At 29.2% G+C, this 20184-nt stretch overlaps 1 protein-coding gene and 1 non-coding gene across 15 annotated transcripts in view; both read left to right on the top strand.

The window, feature by feature from the left end:
- LOC129916819 (neurogenic protein mastermind) overlaps nucleotides 1-20184 on the top strand; it is a 222790-nt gene that overhangs the window by 182916 nt on the left and 19690 nt on the right. For all 14 annotated transcript variants that reach the window (XM_055996984.1, XM_055996976.1, XM_055996979.1 and 11 more), the window contains one exon: nucleotides 581-742. In XM_055996984.1, the coding sequence (XP_055852959.1) occupies nucleotides 581-742 (162 nt within the window). The remainder of the gene's footprint in view (nucleotides 1-580; nucleotides 743-20184) is intronic.
- On the top strand, nucleotides 6132-6205 carry Trnat-agu (transfer RNA threonine (anticodon AGU)). The gene has a single exon. It is a non-coding gene; the product is annotated as a tRNA-Thr (tRNA).

The following is a 20184-nucleotide window of genomic DNA, read 5'->3' as shown; positions in this document are numbered from 1 at the left end:
ATTATAAACCGGTTTTCAAAAAAATGAATTTGAAAAAAAAAATTAAATAGTTTTTAAGAATCCAAAAGTGGATTTTTTTTTTTGTTAAGCTTTCTTTAAGCTTTTGTAACCCTTTAATATGGTCTGGTCATGCTTAAAGCAACTATACAGCTAATTAAGTTTTCCATTTTTTATGTCGAGAAACCTTACCGAAGTTTAGCGAAGCTTTATAGAAGCTGATTTGTTTGCCGGGTACTGTTCAACGATTCATATAAGTCATTTGCAGTTATTATAAATCAATATATGTACATTAAAACGAATTTATTGCACCTAAACTGCACCAATCCCTACAAACAATTTTGCTTCTATAAAGCTTTATAGAAGCAACGGTAGCATCTATTAAGCTTTATAGAAACAAAATTATTAGTTGGGATGACAAGTGCTGCCATCCCTTTTAACTTTGGTGAAAAACTTTTCCTCCTATACCTACTTGTTTTCATTTTTTCAAACGTTCTGCCTTAAAAATTTCGTTATTTTTTGTATTGTCATTAATGGTTGACTGTTATATTTTAATTTTGTTTTTCTGGTTTTTTTTTTTTAGCCCCAATCGCAAATAAACAAATGCAACAATGAAAAACGCCGACGGGAAATGGAAAATAATTACATTGAACAATTGGGGGAGTTCTTACAACTTAATAAACGTGGTGACATGACCTCAACGAAACCAGATAAAGCAGCAATTTTAAATCAAGTTGTTAAAACGGTAAGTTGTTTGTAAATATTGAAATATTTTTCATCAAATAAAATAACCTATTAAAATAGAAATTGTATGATACTTTGCAAATAGAATATAGAAAAAGCAAAATCACACATATCCACTCTCTATCTGTGTCTATTTGTCTTCAATTTATTGGCACACACGGTTTGTTTAATGAAGAGGAATTAATTGAAATTGAATTTTAACCATATAGTGGCGATGGACATAGCGTGCCACCAGAGTGTTTGTAGAAGAGGTAAAATTGAGGGGGGTCTGAATATATAGTGGATAGTAGAAAGGACATGGGAAAAAATATGTCATCAATGTTTGTGTTTTATATGTGGAGGCGATGATGACGATGAAGAAGGACGACCAAAATGACGTCGAAAGGACTCTTTTCCCTTTTGTGTGTCATGTCGTGTTATCTCATTCCTGTACTCTCGTTCAACAATGTCTATTATATCCCCTTGTAATACTCTCTTTGTGTATTTTGTATCAATTTCAATATATGTATAGCTGAAGGGGGTTAGTAATGTGATCAGCAAATTTAATTATCGGATTAAATTTGCTTCTCATCGCTCTGCCACCATCACCATCGTCACAGCCACAGCATGGTCAAGTCGTTTATTCTCATCTAACTATTCTACTCCTCCCACTCATTGAATTCTTTATATTCCATCTTTTCTTCCATTTGTTCCCTTGAGAAATTTTCGTTCCACAATTCATTCAATTTACTTGACTCAATTTACACAATCAACGGTCTAAATTTGGGTTTGAGGATGATTTTAATGCTTAAGACATCCACCCACTTTTGTTTAACATTTTGCTTCTGGAAAAAATCAGGATGAATTAAGGACTTTTTTTTTCATAATTTATGGATTTTTGTTGTTAAAAGATAGATAGCATCTTGATCTTGAGACCTTGTGGAACATCCCAAATGCAACTACAATTCTTGATTATCCTTGTTTCCTGTTATCCTTGTAATGGAATATTTGTATCCTTGTATCAGATTGTTATTTATATTTTGTCGTAAATTTGTTATACCATCCAAGATAAATATGAATGGCTTTGAGAATATATTAGGGTGACCATATTCACTATCAGCCATATTCTTAAACGCTTATGTTTCTGAACACGAAAACCTTATTCATAAATCTTATGCAACGTTTTGAAGGTTGAATTGTGCCTACATAAGGAATGTTTTGAATGAAAATTATTATTTTTACATTAAATTAAAGAGTTATAGTTTCGGACATTTACAATTTTACAAAAGACCTTTATGTGAAAACCAATTTCATTGTAAAACGAAACGCCACATTGCGTTCAAGCTGACAAAAAAAAAGGCACTGTAAATAAGATGATGTCCCCTTTAGTCCCATCTGTTTAAAACAATAAGATTTCTTATTAAAATAAATTCAATCTGCTTAAATTCTGTTAAATTTAAAATGAACTCCTTTAGATTTAAATAAGAATTTTCTTTAAAAACAATTTATTTAAAATAATAAGATTTCTTGTCAATTCTATTTTTATACTAATCAGTATTAAAAGATTTTCTTAAAAAAAAAATAATAATTTTAAATTAATGTAAAAATTTTTACGAAACTTGGATTGCTTGTTTGCTTGTTTTTTTTTCATATAAATTAATCGGTTTTGAAGTCTTAAAATAAAATTATTTTCTTATTAAAGTAAATAGATTTCTTTTAAATTGAAACATTCAATTAAAAATATTTGTCTACTAATTTTGAGACGCAAGTCTTCTTGGCAAAAAGCCATGCAGAAATTCTCTTAATTTAATACAGATTCTATTTGTTTTTAGCATTTCTTTTTTTTCCGTGTAAATGTGATAACCAGAACCAAAATACAATGCCATCTACATTTTTTGTTTGTGTTTTGTGGCATTTTAAACCGGTTAAAATTTTCCCTTTCAATCACCCACGAATCTTCTCAAAAAGTTGTAAAAATATCACGTTATCATTATCAAGAGAAAGAGAAAAATTAATTTTTTTCCTGTGAATTTTTTCATTGTTTTAATAATTTTGCTAAAAAAAAAATTGTTAATAAAAAAAATAAATGCATTTGAAATAAAAAAATTTTTTTTTGCAAATTGAAAAAAAAAAACAAAAATATATATAAATGGTAATTCGAGCAAATAAAGCAAGAAAAAAAATTCAACAAGAATGTCCAAAAATTGTTAGAAATCTTGACTTGAAATTTTTTTTTTAATACAAAAAAAAAATTCTATTTGCATTCGAATTACAATAAAAAAAATTATTCCAAAGAAACTTTTAATTTCCTATAAATATTTTGTTTATTTTTTTTTTTGCAATTTCAAATGCATCATTTTTTTACATTGATATTTTTAAAACCCTTGTGTTGGAAGGGTTGTAAAAATGCCAATAAAAAAAAAAATGGGTTTGAAATAAAAAAGAAATATTTGTTGCAAATAAAAAAAAAATTACATTAAAAAATATTTATTGCAACTAAAAAAATTAAAAAAATTATATTACAAATACAAAATTTTCAATGCAAAATGTGTGCATTAAATGTTTTTTTTTTTTTTTTTTTTTTATATTCGTCGATTTCTTACAATTTTTGCTATTTGAAATCCGACGAATATAGAAAAAATATTTAATGCATATACATTTTGAATTGATTTTTTTTTTTCAATGCAAAAAATCTTTTATTTGCTATATAATTTTTTTAATGCAAAATATTTGTATTTTATTTCAATGCAAATGTATTTCAGTTGCAATACAATTTTTGTTTATGCAATTTTTTTTCAGTTGCATAAACATTTTTTTTTTAATGCAATTTTTATTTTTGCAATAAGTTTTTTTTTTTTTTTAAATTTGTAATGGAAACAAAATTTATCTATTAAAAAATGATTTTTTACAACCCTGGTGTTGAGCTAATACATTGGATCATTTTTATCTTTGCTTAAAATTTGGAAATGGTCACCACATAAAAATATATAAATAGCTTCCTTTCTCATGTCCTTTCTTTTTTTATGCAATCAATTCCAATGAAATAAAGATAGATTGGTTATTAGGGTGGGTCAAAAAAATCGAAATTCTTTTTTTTGAATTGGTACTCCGAAAAATCGATTGCTAGACCCCTCTAGAATATACACACCAAATATGAGCTCTTTATATTAATGGGAAGGTCCTCCGCTTTGCAATTTTCCATTTTTACATCAAGCTTCTACTAAAAAAAAATAATTTTTTTATTAATTGACTTTTTAGCAAATTTCTTTTCATATTCTTGTAGGAAATTGAACGGCCTTATACACTTTTTTCGTTTATCTAACCGTTGAATAGATATTTGAGGTCCAAAAATCGAGAAAATCTTTAAAAATTCGTTTTTTGTTCTTAATTTTGTAACAAATTGAAAAATTATAATGATCAAACGCGCAAGACATATTCTTGTTGAGAATTGATTGCTCCACAAAAAAGGTCTTGTTAACTTTTTTCATTAATCTAACCATTCTAAAGATATTCGAGATCAAATTTAAAAATAAATATAAAAACATTTTATATTTTTAAAAAATTTCTAATTCACTGAAACTTCATTATTTTCAAATTAGCAAGATATATTCTTGTAGGGGCTTAAACGTTCTACAAAAAATTCCTTGGAATGAAATTGATTGCTTTTACCGTTTAGAAGATATTCGTATCCAAACCAATGCTCACTGATTTCAATAGTTTTCTTATGACCCGTATACATTGCGATTTGGATACGAATATCTTCTAAACGGTAAAAGCAATCAGCAATTTTTTTGACCCACCCTATTGGTTATGTATGTAATTTTAATTGCCCACTACGAGTAGGTGGAAGTAGTACCTACCTATACTTTGTTAGTATAGAAATTTGTCTCAATCCTTTTTTTCTTACCCTATTTTATTGGTATTATTTTCCCTAACTTCATCTCCTTCTTTCGTCCAAAAAAAAAAAAAAAATATAAACTAAATTCTCGAAGGATTTTTGTCAACAAAGATAGATAAAGTTTCATCTACTTGTTGACACTATTTTTTTGTTTTCTTCCCAAACACAAGGATAAGAAGAGAATGTTGAATTAATATTTATTGCGTTTCAAAGTTTGTGAGGTGTTCAAAGTGATTTAAGTTTCCGTAATTCTTGGAAAAGATTAAAATAAACAAAGGCAGTGAATTAATTTAGTGGGAAGCATGGTGTAAATTATTGTGTCAATAATGAAAAATAAAATTAAAAAGTTGAAAGTTTATATAAAAGTCAATAGAGATTTAAAAAGATGTTTGGTATTGAAATGAATTGTTTTGAGATAAATTGTGGTGTAAGTTATTTTTTTTTTTTTTTTGAATAGGTTTTGTGGTGAATTATAAAGTTTTCTTTTAATTTTGAAAGAAGAAATTGAAATAAAAATAATTCCACAATTAATTATTTTTTTTTTTTTTTTTTTGATGAAATGAAAAATTTACAATGATAACACAAGTCAACAACGTTTTTGGTGCCGAGACTAAGATATACTTTTCTAAAGGTTTTTGGTGTGCTGAACTCGAATCTGAAGTCAAAAACATCCTATCAGCTCCAGTTTTTGAAATATTACCGTTAGAAGATGCAAACATAACTACTTTTGAGGTTATGCTTTTATTACGGTTTCTGTAAGAACTGTTTTCCTTCTTTCAAGAATTTTTTTAAATCTTTTCGATATCTTTTTTATTGTTCGAGATATCGTCAGTTTAATGGCTTATTGTAATGTTGTATGTATCACGTTTTCATCTCCTTTTTTTGCTAAAAGCCAAACATTCTTACTTCTTTTTAAGATATCTCGCGCAATAAAAAAGATATTGCAAAGATTTAAACGGGTCTTGAAAGAACGAAAATAGTTCTTGCAGAAACCGTTATGATTTATATTTAAAAAAAAAATTCTTCAAATTAAGGCATAGCAGCAAAAGTGGTAAAAATACGTTTTTTTTTGCATTTTCTAACAAAAATATTTCAAAAACGTGAACTGCTAGGATATTTTTGACTTCGGATTCGAGTTCAGCATACCGGAAACCTTCAGAAAAGTATATTTTGGTTCATGTGGGGAAAATCTTGTTAATTTCAAAATAAGTCAAAACACGATTTTTTTTAACTTTCAAACGGTAATAAAACGGGAGCTGATAGGATATTTCTGACTTCAGATTCGAGTTCAGCACATCAAAAACCTATAGAAAAGTATATTTAAGTGCCCGCACCAAAAATTTTAATATTGAAGATATCTACTTTAATAAAAGAATGAAGATTAATTTTCTTTCAATTAACCAAAAATAAAATTATTTCAATAGTACCTAGTTCCACAAAATCAAAAAATATCTATCTACTCACTCAACACTCTTGCTAACAAGTGGGGCATTTGTTCGGCAGATTTCAACTTGGCGCCGTGGCTTAGTTGGTTAAAGCGCCTGTCTAGTAAACAGGAGATCGTGAGTTCGAATCTCGCCGGGGCCTTGTGTGGAAAGTTTTTTTTTTTTTATTTTTTTCACTTTTGGTTTTCCAATATGTAATTTTATTTCTTTCACAGAAATTTAAAGAGAGAATTTCATTTGGTATTATTTTAGAATGAGGTATATTTGTGATAATCAAATTTACGAATTTATTAATAAAAAATGGAATTAAAACAAAATAATTCTAGTAGGATTCAAGGATGTATTAGGTGTATAAACCAATTCATACATTTTCTTTGGTTTTGTTATATTATGTATTTCGCAAAGACGTCTTGTTCCCTTGACAAAATATTGTTACAATTTAATTTGTTGAAATTAAAAAAAGAAATACCTAAACAAATTTGTAATTTTAAAATCCCTTTGAGAATATTTCATGGGTTGGTATATAAAATTGGTATTTAAATTGAAGTGGGAATTAAATCTCATAAAAATAAAATCTCTGATGTATTTGAAGAAAATGATGTTTAAATTCATTCTTAAGGTAAAATATATCGTTTTATAAGAAATCGGAGATTAAATGTCGTGTTTTCAAACGTTTAGAAGGTTCAGTTTTCTCAATAACAGCTCTAACGATTTTGATTGTAGTTAACTCATAGGCATCCGTTTAAGAAAAATGTTAAGGTGGAGGGCGAACCCCACAGGCGGATCACTAGTGTGAAGCAGTTACGTGGGATAGTTATGATCCCCTCGACATCGAGATCATAACAGCGCCGAGAAAAAGGAAGAAGAAGAAGTTAAGGTGGAGGGTTAGGAAAAATTTTAGTAAAAATTTTTGTGGGGTGGAGTCAAAATTATGCAGGGATCAAAATTCTTTTTTCAATATGCTGCTTTTAAAATTCTGCTTTTTTTAAATTCTGTTTTACAAAATTGTGCTAAAAATTGAAAAGTGTTTGGAAAATGTTAAAAAGCACGCGCTTTTTATCAACGTTTTGAATTTTTTGCAGAATTTAGTGCTTAATTGACTTAATTACTTTATCAATTTTTTATACTAATTTTTTTGTTTGAAAAATTAATAAATTTTAAAATACTATGGCGTATTTTTGTTTTCTTCAAAATTTTGAAAGACATAATTTTCGTTGAAAAAGCAGGATTTTGAAAACCAGAATTTTGACCCGCTCCCAAAAAAAAGTATTTAAGACAGCATCTTTGCATTTAATTTAAACAAAAGTTGCGAAAACATTTTTTGAAATGAATTTCAGGTTCAATCCCCAGGGTTTGCATTGTTTTTTTTTTTTTTTTTTGCAATGAATGTATTTGATTTGAGTATGTTTTTAAAATAGAAATCTAGTTATAATCGCTCAATGTTTACCTCTGATTTATTGAAAAATATGATGTGATTATACTTTGATTTAAAGTGCGCCTAAATTTTGTTTCTTTTTTTTTTTTAATTTATTTATTAAGAAAATGTTTGAATAAAGGATTGTTATTTCTTTACTTAAAAATTAAAGTTTTTGTGCAAATTACATACATTTTTTTTTTTTTTTGTCAACAAACTTGACAACAAAAATTTTTTTTCATCCATTAAAAACGAAAAAAAAAATCCATTGAAAAAAAAAAAATAAAACTTATTTTCATTGAAAAATATTCCATTAATTTGTTTGGAAATTATTGTCGTTAACCATTGTAAATGGAGTTTCTTTGAATTTATTTGAAAATAATTTACTGTGAAACATAAAACATGCAACTGCATTAGTTTGACAGGTAGTATGTACCACTCATTTAAATTCGATACAAATAAAACCTTTTGCACTCTGAAACGCCACACCTGTCTAAATTTGAAAACAAAAAAAACCTTTTTTTTGTTTATTTAGTTGCAACGAGGAATATTTATGGTTTTTTTTATATATAAGCCAGTAAAACACTTAAGCGCATTTTGAACTATAAAACAAAAAAACAAATAAGAGTTAAAGCAAACACACGTTTTTTTTTTCAAAAAAAAAAAAAAAAAAAAACTGATTAAATAAACAACCAACAGAGAGAATACACAAGTGCATCAAAATTGAATTTAAAAACAAAAGTTTAGGTTTTTTTCCTCATACATGTATTACAATACAAACAAACATTTCTGGAGGAACTTTCAAACTGCATTTAGATCGAAAATTTCTCTTTTTTTTTCTTGAAGTTTTTTATATTTTTTATGTTTAGGCATTTCTAACACTAAGCACTTGAGAATGCGGAAAAAGTGTCTTTAAAAAAAAAAACGTGACTAAAATTTTAAAAACAAGAGAAATAGAAAGGTTTTTAGTGTCGTAGTAAGATTTTCAGGCGCATCAGGCACTTAACTATAATAAGGTTAAGGGTCAAAATTCCTACTCTCCCTCCGAATTGTTTTACAGAAAACTGCCGATTTTTGAAGTTTTTTTTTTACATTAAAGATGTTATCAAATCCAATGGCTTAAAGGTAAAAACAATTGTATAATTTTTAAATCGCCGCTGCCTCTAGAGGGCGCTCTTTTCCATTTTATATGACGTCACATAACCAGCGGACGACCTAAACGCTTCCATCGATATCACATTTGTCAACTTACAACAAACTGTTAAGGAGCTGTGATGTCACAGATGAATATACATTTCCTGCAAATTTTAAATTTACTGGCGGGCCTGTATATTTTTAGGTATTTAATCAAAAAAGTCGAACGTAGGATATGATTTTTTTTTAAATTTTAAGCTAAACTGCCTTTTTACTTGTCATTTCTCTACTGTTCCTCATTGTGTAATTTATAATAAAAATTGTATAGCAATTCTTATCTATAAATAACTTACACATATAAAGACTTTAAGTACGTCTTAAATCATGTCATTGGGTAGGTACATAAAAATAATTCAATTTCGATTATTTTAATTTATTTCTTTAGCTATTTGTAATGAAACTTATACGCCATCTATTGGCTATATTTTTTGTTGGCTCATTAAAGCTAAAAATACGACGGAAATTGTATAAAATTTTATTTAATTTTTCATAGTTTACATATTATATACAAGATACTCAATTACTCACCTGTGTCTATGGCAAGTTTGAATCATTAACAATTCATCATTAATTATGCAAATAGGCGGGCTTAAAACGCCAAACAAGGGACCATTTATTTTTCAAACGTTGTGTGTATATTTTATATTTAACTAAGTTGTTAGGCTCCAAAATTATATTATAGGCTGTTGTTGTGTGTCATATAGTCGGACCAGTATAAAAGTGATGGCGAGAAGATTATTGTTTATGTCCCTTGTTAACTTCGAATTTTGTTTGCAGGTCTTCCTATTCCTATAATACTTCTGGTGGATGTATTAATTGGTATCACTTTTTTGTATGTTCCGATCCAGATCTATGAAATGTATCTGAATAATTTAGGTATTTTTTTTTTTTTTGGAGATTGTTAAAGTGTTGTCATCTTTTTGTGTACTTATGTACAATTAGAATTAAATATTTGATTTTGAGGGTATTTTAGTTAATTTAAATGAGTTGTCCAGTTTTCATTTTTGTTATTCTAGTTAATATTGGTATGATGTAATGGAAAAGTTATCCTATGATAAGAGTAATTTGGTTTAAATAAACCTCAACGACAGTAATAATAATTGTGTTTTAGAAAATTTTTCGTAAAAAACTATGTGTGAATTATAACTTTACAGAAAAAATTGATATATAAAGAATGCCTAATCCTCCGCTTGACTAGCGATGTAAGGGATTTTTCCTGGTGCCCAGTGTTGCCATAAAATATTTTATGAAATCGGGAGATTACCACATCAAAAATCGGGGAAAATCGGGGAATCAGTAAAAATTAAAAAAAAAATCATGAGTTTAAATAAAACAGATTTTAAATAAAACAGAATCTTTAATTTCGATAGAAAACTTCCTGTATAGCATTGTCATCAAGTTCTGAGTTGAATAACAATAAATCATCAAATTCCGGCCTAGACATTTTTTATTTCATGAGCAAAGGCTGAGATGTGGTTTTGTTTTAATATTTAACTAGAGTAAAATTAATTCTTTGTTGTTTTCGACCTTGTTTGTCGTTTTGGAATATTTTGAGTTTTAAACTGGGGGGTGTAGTTCCGTAATTTTTGAATTGATAAAATCGAAAAAAAAACGATTATTGTTAACGTAGTTGCCCCTTTTTTTTCTTCACAAAAAGTTTTTTGCCACATCACAGTTTGAGAACCTTCAAAAATATTTGAAATCTTTAAAACTTCAAAGTTCTTGAATACCCAAACAGGAAAAAGTTTAATAATGTTGTAAAAAGTAGAAATATTTCTGTTTAAGACAGTACCCAAACAGATCTTATATTATTATATGTATGTGTAAAAAATTTTCTAAATTAAAAAGTCCTTGAAAATGAGAATTTTCTTGTTTGCATTAGTAGAATAAAAGTTAATTAAATTTGTCGCTTTTTTTGAATTGTCTAACGATTTTAAAACGTTTCTTTTTAAAGAAATTTAAAAATTATTTAATTTAAATTATTTAATTATTTAAATTTTAATTATTATTTAAATTATTTAATTTAAATTTATTAACATTTTTTTAACGCAATTTTATTTCATTTGCAAAAAAAAATTATTTTCAATGCAATTTTTTTATAATAGAAGACAAATGCATTTATAAAAAATATTTTTAAAAACCCGCTCTGGTGTATATCGAATATAAAATATCCATGAAAAAAAAAAACAAATAAATGAAAACGAGACCTTTACCTATCGTCAATAAGCGCTGTCGTTTTAAATACATTTTTTTAAAATATTATTGACCAGACAGAAAAAAATTTTTCAATCGTCAAAACGATGTCGTCTGATAAAAGTTAACTATCGCTTTTATGTGAAGCAAGATTATCGTCATAACGATATCGTCTGAATTGTGGAATGATCCTTTTTGTTACTCAGGTATTCTCTTGATAGATTAAAACCAACAAATAAAAAAAAAGGAAACAAATAAGACGAAAGGAATTTTTAAAACATTTAAGTGAAGTTCTACCAACTTTAAAATAAAATTTGAAATGTTTCTATGAAAAAAGTGACGATGTTAAGGTAGCACATTCTTTTTTGAATTGAAAATCGGGAGAAAACCTAATTTTTAAACACAAAATCGGGCAATCGTAAATAGCTCAACAAATCGGGAGAAATACGAAAAATCGGGGAATCTGGCAACGCTGCTGGTGCCTTAGAAAACTTATCGCAAAAACCATGTGTGAATTATAATTTCACAGAAAAAAAATAATATTTATATAGATTTTCTTGACTGCAATTATTAAAAAATGTGCCTAATTTACGATGTCTAGCGATGTACACAATTTTTCCTGGTGTATTAGAATTTGTTTTCGTAAAAACTATGTGTGAATTATAATTTAACAAAATAAAAAAAAAAAAAAAACAATTGGCACTTGAATAACTGTTACATGCCAAGTTATTAAAGAATGCCTTATCATTCATTGGCTAGCCGTGGGACTTACAAAAAAACTTTCTATGAATTACTCTGATCTTTTTCGAAATAATTAAGACATTTAAGCAGATGTTAGAAAATCATGTTATTTTTAATAGATCTATCATTTCAAATTAAGAGTGTTGTATGTTTCAATGAATTCAAAAGATTTTTTTTTGAAGAAGGTTCCAAACAAATCAATTCTAGAATTGATGAATTTTTAAATTTATGTTATAAAGTTCTATTTCTACGCCGCGATACCTACTTCGAATAAGTAAACAAACACACCTTATTTTCTAAAATCTAAGTTTAACTGAATGGGGCGTTTTCAAGCATATAAACAATTTAGGTGAAGAGGTTAAAATAACAACAAATATTTTGTTTTGTTGTTTGCAATGAAAACACCATTTATATGTCTTTACAAGTTTGGTGAAATGACAGCTTCGCGAATTGCCATATTGACACATTTGACTTAACTGTGAAATCCATTACAAACATTTAGCGATCTATCCGAAAACAAATGGGCGACTTCAGTTTGATGTGAATTGTTATAATTTACAGATAACTGAATGGTATTTAAAAAAGACACTTGGAGCTTGGTAAGCTGAAAGGCGGTTCACCTGTGGTGAAAAAAGTATTTAAGGAAATCGGAGCGCAACATTTGACAATTTTAACTAACTACGTTTTTCTTAAAAGAAAAATCCATTGAACAGTACTAAAATTAAATTTTTTTAAAGAAAAAAAGGTGTGTTTACTGGGTTGGGTGTAAGTGATCATGGCAGAAGATATCATGGGACAAGATATCGCACGCAACTTATCATGAGACACCTGATCATGAGGTTCGATTGCAACAAAATATTCATTTTGAGTTCATTCTAAAAAAAGAGGAGGTGACTTTCAAGAAAAGACTCTTGTTGGTGGTTGTTTTTATTTATTTTTATTTTTGAGGTTTAGGTTTAGTTTTTTTTAGACGGAATTTTGCGTTGATTGATATGTGCGAAAGGTGTTTGGTTTTTTTGCAATTTTTTTGTGTGTGTTTTCTTTTATGAAGGGAATGAGAAGTAGGTAGGGACATAGTTTTTTTTATCTTCTATTATGTACCTTACCGTTTTTTTATGAATTTAGGGTGTGTGGTCTAGGTGGTTTTCGTGGGAAGGAAAGACGTATGGTGTATTAAGTATAACTATATAGAGCGAGGGAGAAAAAAATGTGTCAAGATCTTTATGCTTGCTTTTTTTTGCATGAACAAAATGAGAGGTAACATATGTATATAAGTAGGGATATACTGATTTTTTTGCATTGTTTTCCTTCCTTTGTGGGTTATTGCAAATATTTTTTTATGATTTTGGGGTGTGTGGTTTAGAAAAAAATCATTCGAGACGTATGGTTTGGTGTCTATTGTGTATATAGGTATAGAGCGAGGGAGAGAAAAATGTGCCAAGATCTTTATTCTTGCTTTTTTTTTTGCATGCAGAAAATTAAATGGGTGCATAAAACATTATATAGAAAGGGATATACCTACCTACCTGTTGTTGATTGGATTATTGCAATTATTTTTTTTATGAATATGGGGTGTGTTTGTTTTGGTTTAGGTTTTTTTTAATTCGGTGACGTATGGTGGCAAGTGTGTGGGTATATTAGGATAATGAGAAGAGAGGCAGGGAGGGGAGATAGGTACCTATGTGCAAAGATTTTGATTCAATTGGTTTGGTTGATTGTAGGTAGTAAGGAACATACATAGCATAGGTAGGTAATTCTTTTCTGTCAACGCGAAAGGGATTTTGTGATTTGATTTTTTTATGCTGAACAGAATGAGATGTAGCATGAAGGTACCTAGTTAGGTGTGTAGGTACTTATATAGTTAATGCTCTTGTTTAATGATTCAAGTGATAAATAAATTGATAAAAGTTCAAATTAAATATTAAAAAATTAATCATTTTATAAAAGTTTTAGTGAATCGAAACTTAAGCATTTAAGTTCAACATAAATCTTTCTGTGACAGTTTAGGCAGAGGAAAAAGTAGAGAATAAGAGTTAATGTTCAACATAAATTATTAAAGTTACCATTCAGCAAATGACCCTTATCTAATCGTTAAGAATGATGATAGGTAGTTGGCATCCGTAATAGGGTTAGGGTTGTCTGGTAGGTACCTATACTAGTTTTTTAATTGGTTGATGAGAGAGAGGAATAAAAAACTATCGTAGATATAGATAGGTACCTACTGTTAAGACTAAGAATAGGCACCAATCGGCAAAAATATTTTTAATGGTTCAACCCTTTCGAACCCAAGCTATGAAAATCAATATTAAAAAATGTTTTTTCGGTATTATCGGGTCAAAAACATCACAACTACGAGATATGAATAGCAAAAAGTTATTTTCCAAAATAATAAATAGCAAAACTAATGTGTTATTCTCATGTTACATGTAAGTAACATGCACTGCCTATGACCACCAAAAAACGTCGGAGAACTGAGAAAATAACTTTTTATGAATCTATAATGTATGCTACTTCTTCTTAGCAAAAAAGTAAATTACTTTCTGCATTAACATTTTTTATAGGTTTCTTTTTTTCAAAATTATGACCATGTATAAAAAAGTTTTTTTTTGCAAAAAAATGTGAATTTCAGTCCCTTTTTCAATTAAAAAAATTTAAAGGTAGGTATGATATTTGACTAACTTTTTGTAATAATCCAATAACTAGGCATTATTATCTTTCAATTAAGCCATCGAAACCTAAAAAATTGTTTAATTTAATATTTTTGTAAGAATTTTTAAAAAAATGTTACATGAGAGTAACGCTGGGTCCGAAAGGGTTAAAAGAAGGTATAACAAGAAAAATGTAAAATAGGTTGGTAATAAGAATAACGGACAAAAAATGAAAATGGCTTTTTGTGTAGCCATATCCCTTCGTAATATAGACATTATAGGTACCTAGGTAGGTATTGTACAATGAAAACTAGTTGGCCTTGGATTTCTGTCTTTCAAACATTAATACAAAATCTGTCGTGTGTCCAATAGAATATATATAATAGAATATATATAGTCGTGTGTCCTATGGAAAAAAAAGAAACATGTAGCTAGGTAAGTGTGTTCCACTTTACAAGGCAAAACAAAAAAAAATTAACCATATAAATCATTAGTTCCCCACCTATTATTTTCGCAGACACATCAATACCTACCAACATATGTGCTGAAAGTCTTAAGGGGTCTGGTCATCCTGTTTTTTTTTTTTTTATTTAGCTTAAATTAACCCCCTAACTATAACGAACATTTTAATACCTTTTGCGTATCGAAACACTCAAAATTGACGAAGTAAAAGGCATTTTTCGACAAGAATATTGAGCCAATTAGAGCGGTGGACTCTAGGCTTGTGTAGTTCGCGAACGAACTAGTTCAATGAACTAGTTCATCTTGGTGAACTAGTGAACTTAGTTCACTTACTTAGTTCAATTTAGTTCGCGAATAGCGAAAAAGATTTGTTTCAAAAAACTAAACAGCAACCTAAAGCAGTCGTAATATGACATTACAAAATAGCTTGCGCTCACCTTACATTAACATTTTTTTTTTTATATAATTTTTGGGTGAAAAGAAGTCCCATCTGTATAGGGAATTTTCAAATTTGGGCCTGGTCTCCTTGTCTTATACGACAACAGCGCCCTTTTAACCCGACAGACGTTTAAAGAAGGGATGCAGAAACCAAAGTGCATATGAAATTGCATCCAATTCTTTGTTGAGCGAAATCAGTTCTTCTGCTGTACCTCAAGATTTAGATGTAAAACATCTTCTTCAATCACCCCTTACTCTTATTTCTGAGCAAGAACAAAAAATCAAGTAGCATCTTGGTCCTTGCATTACTATGATTTCCATTCAATGAAAGCAAAACGTACTTCTTCTAGACTTTTGTCAGGAACCAGAAAGCTCGACAAGTATATGAACGAAATTAAGAATTCTTATAGAAAAAAAAATATGTACATACATATCTGTTATTTTTAGGTTGTATTTGTTTTATTATGTAGAATGCGTTAATTTAACATAAATTTGGATATAGTTTTTGCAAACTAATTTTGTTTTTTAATTCTTACAAAACCGGAGTGATCAAAATAAATTGAACTAAAATGAACTAGTTCAGAACTAGTTCATTAGTGTGATTTGAACTAAAGTGATCGATCACTCAAATGAACTAAAGTGCCCAACTCTAGTGGACTCCATTTATTTTACAATTATCTCGAAACTACATTTTTGACCGGATGCCATCGAGATCTCGGAAACTATCCGTCCGATTGCTTTCAAATTTTTACTGAATATTTTTGAAAGCGAAGTATTTTTTTGATAACATAATAAGGTAGCTTTTTTTTAATAATTTTTTGCTTCAAAAATCTTGGTAAAAAAAATGAAAAAAATTGTTTTTCTGCTCGCCATAATTTTTCTAATGGTCCAAATAAAAAAATATTCCGGCTCACAGTTTCGGATTTATTAATTCAAAAACAAAAAAATGAATATTTCGGTCCACCAGGGTGGTCAGACCCCTTAAGTTTTGGGAAGAGGGCGCTCATCGGCTTTGAAGTATCAGATTTTGTAACACCTATTATCTGATGGTATCGTAATTAGACATGTCTTGGAGTTGGAAAAAACGATTAGCTTACAAGGGCCCCATAACCCAGTTAACAAATTTCATCTTTTTTTCGTGCCGAGTTACACATTTTGAATTCATAAATTCTTTTTTTAATTTTGAAAAAAAAAAAATTAACTAACGGTTTTTATAAAAACGAAAGGCATATCATGAAAAACTATACCTACCTACTAAATCAAAACTAACTTCACCAAAAGTTCATTTTTTTTTTAAGTATGGGACCTGCCTAGAACAACATTCAAGTAAAAACTTTGAGATAAAAACCTGATATTTTACGTATTTAATACATAAATAACAAGATTTTAAATCGGGAACAACGAAAATTTGAAATCCAAAAAATTGGACCACCCTAATGTAGGTAGTTATCTACCGACCTTATAAAATATAGTAGGTGCAGGTAAAATAGTATCTTTATAAAATCAAATAAAAAAAAATTGTTACACTCTTGAAACTTGCCAAAAAGTTTGCTTTTGGGATAAGAACCAAGGATAAAAAAGTCTATACAAAAAATTTAATTAAAGGGTGTTTTTTTCGCGGACAAGAGGGAGGCAGTGGCGTATCCAGAAAAAAATTTGGAGGGGACTGGAAAATTTTTTCAAATTCGTCTGTTTTTTTACCTCATAACTTTGGATTGAGTGAACCAATTTTGATAATTCTTTTTGTATTGGAAAGCTGGGGGCTGCAATTTGGTCCCATTTCAACTTCGTTCAGTTCTGGCCATAGAAACGTATAGAAAAACAATAAAACCCAGTTTTGATGCATGGAACTCAGTTTTGTTTTTTGATAAAAATGATTATTTTTATTCATCTTTTATCGACAAAACAATTAAAATAGGTATAAGTTTTGATAATATTTTGTCAAAAAATTGCAGATTCATTGAAAAAGGCACTAAATTCACGAACAGAAACAAAGTGAATTGAATTCGATAAAAAAAATTTAAATGAGTGAGAAAATACAGAACACCTTATTTCACTTTCGGCAAATGAATGCAGGACGTAAAAGTCTCAAAAACTAATTTTCATTGAAATTCTTATATAAAAAAAATTTTGTTTCCAATATCTTTGAGAAAAAGATTATTTTTGAAAAAAAGTAAATATAAGGTACTCAAGACAATAAAATACGGCTTGATTCCATAAAAAGCTTCGCAAAATTTAACGGTAATGTAATTCGATGTCAAAATACCAAAAAAAAAAATTTTAAGCATTCTGAATTGGACTAAAATTCTAAAAAAAATGATCCCAACCCTCAACGGCAACTAAGGCACTTACGCACACAAACAGAAACAACCATTTCAGAATTTGGAGGAGGCTCGATCATTCAAGATTCAATTAATCATGTAGATTATGACGAATTCAGCTAAATAATAACATGATTTTGGAGGCTTGGGGGGGGCTTGAACCCCCTGACCCCCCCTCAATACGCCATTGGAGGGAGGGGTTGAAGGTCAGAAATAGTGAAAACCGTATTTAACGACTCCACTAACAAAATTTAAAATTCTAACAAAACTAACACTAGCAAAATTCTAACAAAATTTATAAATAACCTACCTAAAACTAAAAGTGGACCCGGTGGTTCGTCACTCCCACCGTATTTAACGACTCCAAACCACTAGATAATTTAAAATTCTAACAAAACTAACCCTAACTCTAACACTAAAACTAAACTAAAACTAACACTAACCCTAACAATAACACTTACACTAACAAAACTAATAAATACCTACCTAAAACTAAAAGTGGACCCGGTGGTTCGTCACTCCCACCGTATTTAACGACTCCAAACCACTTATATAAAATTAGGGTGCTTTTTTAAAGTGAGTTCCCCGTGCCTCTCACTCTTAGGGTGCTTTTTTTAAGTGAGTTCCCCGTGCCTCTCACTTTCGTATGCAAGGAGTCTTAAAAGTCTCCAACATACTGTGCTACCGCTCGCAGGAACTCTTGTGGAGTCTTGGCATCGTACTGGCGTATAATTCTTAATTTGAACTTTTATCAATTTATTTATCAATTGAATCATTAAACAAGAGCATTAACTATATAAGTACCTACACACCTACCTAGGTACCTACCTTCATGCTACATCTCATTCTGTTTAGCATAAAAAAATCAAATCACAAAATCCCTTTCGCGTTGACAGAAAAGAATTACCTACCTACCTATGCTATGTACCTACCTACCTACAATCAACCAAACCAATTGAATCAAAATCTTTGCACATAGGTACCTATCTTTCCCTCTCTGCCTCTCTTCTCATTATCCTAATATACCCACACACTTGCCACCATACGTCACCGAATTAAAAAAAAACCTAAACCATAAACAAACAAACCCCATATTCATAAAAAGAATAATTGCAATAATCCAATCAACAACAGGTAAGTAGGTATATCCCTTTCTATATAATGTTTTATGTACCCATATAATTTTCTGCATGCCAAAAAAAAGCAAGAATAAAGATCTTGGCACATTTTTCTCTCCCTCACTCTATATATACACAATAGACACCACACCATACGTCTCGAATGATTTTTTTCTAAGCCACACACCCCAAAATCATAAAAAAATATTTGCAATAACCCACATAGAAAGGAAAACAATGCAAAAAAAATCAGTATATCCCTACTTATATACATATGTTACCTCTCATTTTGTTCATGCAAAAAAAAGCAAGAATAAAGATCTTGACACATTTTTTTCTCCCTCGCTCTATATAGTTATACTTAATACACCATACGTCTTTCCTTCCCACGAAAACCACCTAGACCACACACCCTAAATTCATAAAAAAACGGTAAGGTACATAATCACATCCTATATAGAAGATAAAAAAAACTATGTCCCTACCTACTTCTCATTCCCTTCATAAAAGAAAACACACACAAAAATTGCAAAAAACCAAACACCTTTCGCACATATCAATCAACGCAAAATTCCGTCTAAAAAAAAATAAACCTAAACCTCAAAAATAAAAAATAAATAAAGAAAAACAACCACCAAATAGAAGTCCTTCCAAAAAAGGAGGAGTCAAATAGAATGAACTAAAAATGAATTTGTTCGAATCAAACCGTATGATCATGATCAGTTGCGTCATGATAGGTTGCTCATGATAACTTGTCGTATGATGTCTCATGATAGCTTGTCCCATGATAACCTGGGGTGACCCCGTGTTTACTTAGCACTCAAAATCCGAACAGCATTATGAGTAAAAAAAAAAAACAAAAACACAACTGACAAATGAACAGAACATTCTGTTCCATATGGTTAAAAAAATGAACAAACAAACCTAATGTCTACCTTTCAAATAAATGAATTGGGTTTTTAAGCCAAACGTCAGTGTCAAAGAAAAAAAAAAAAAAACTTTTGACATTTCAATTTTGAGGAAAAGTGGCTCATATGTATATATGCTTGTGCATGCATGTGTTTATGTATTATGCATGTATGCGTTTGTTTTCCTCAGAATTGATTTGATTTGATTGGTTGGTTTTTTCTTTTACTTCTTTAATAAACAGTTATGATAGAAAGGAAAAAGACAAAGACAGATTGCTTAAAAGCCCAATAGGCCTAACAAAAAAACGGATTAAAGTCTAAAAATGGCTTCTCATGTCATAAGTAAATTTTACTCATGTATAACAAACCAAAAGAAGTATAACTTAAAAAAAAAAAATCCAAATGACGGTTTTTACATGACTCTGTCCTTTGCCTCATTTTGACGTCTATGTGTTACTTTCTCACTCACATTTAGAGTGAGAAAGTAATATCTAAATCAGGAATCTCTTACTCAATAAGCAGCACAGAGACGTGAAAATGAATCGGTAGACTGAAAACAATTCGCCCCATTTGACAGACATGATAAATTCTGTTTTTTTTTTTTTATTGCAACTTTGTATCTGTCTGTTTCATCAATATAATGCTTGTCGTTTTTCAATTTGACAAAATCGGAAATTTCTAAAT

This window comes from Episyrphus balteatus, chromosome 3 (genome assembly GCF_945859705.1).
Source record: "Episyrphus balteatus chromosome 3, idEpiBalt1.1, whole genome shotgun sequence".
In the NCBI taxonomy this organism is placed as follows: Eukaryota; Metazoa; Arthropoda; class Insecta; order Diptera; family Syrphidae; genus Episyrphus; species Episyrphus balteatus.
Note: the sequence above shows the minus strand (reverse complement) of the source record. Positions and strands in the feature narration are given on the sequence as shown.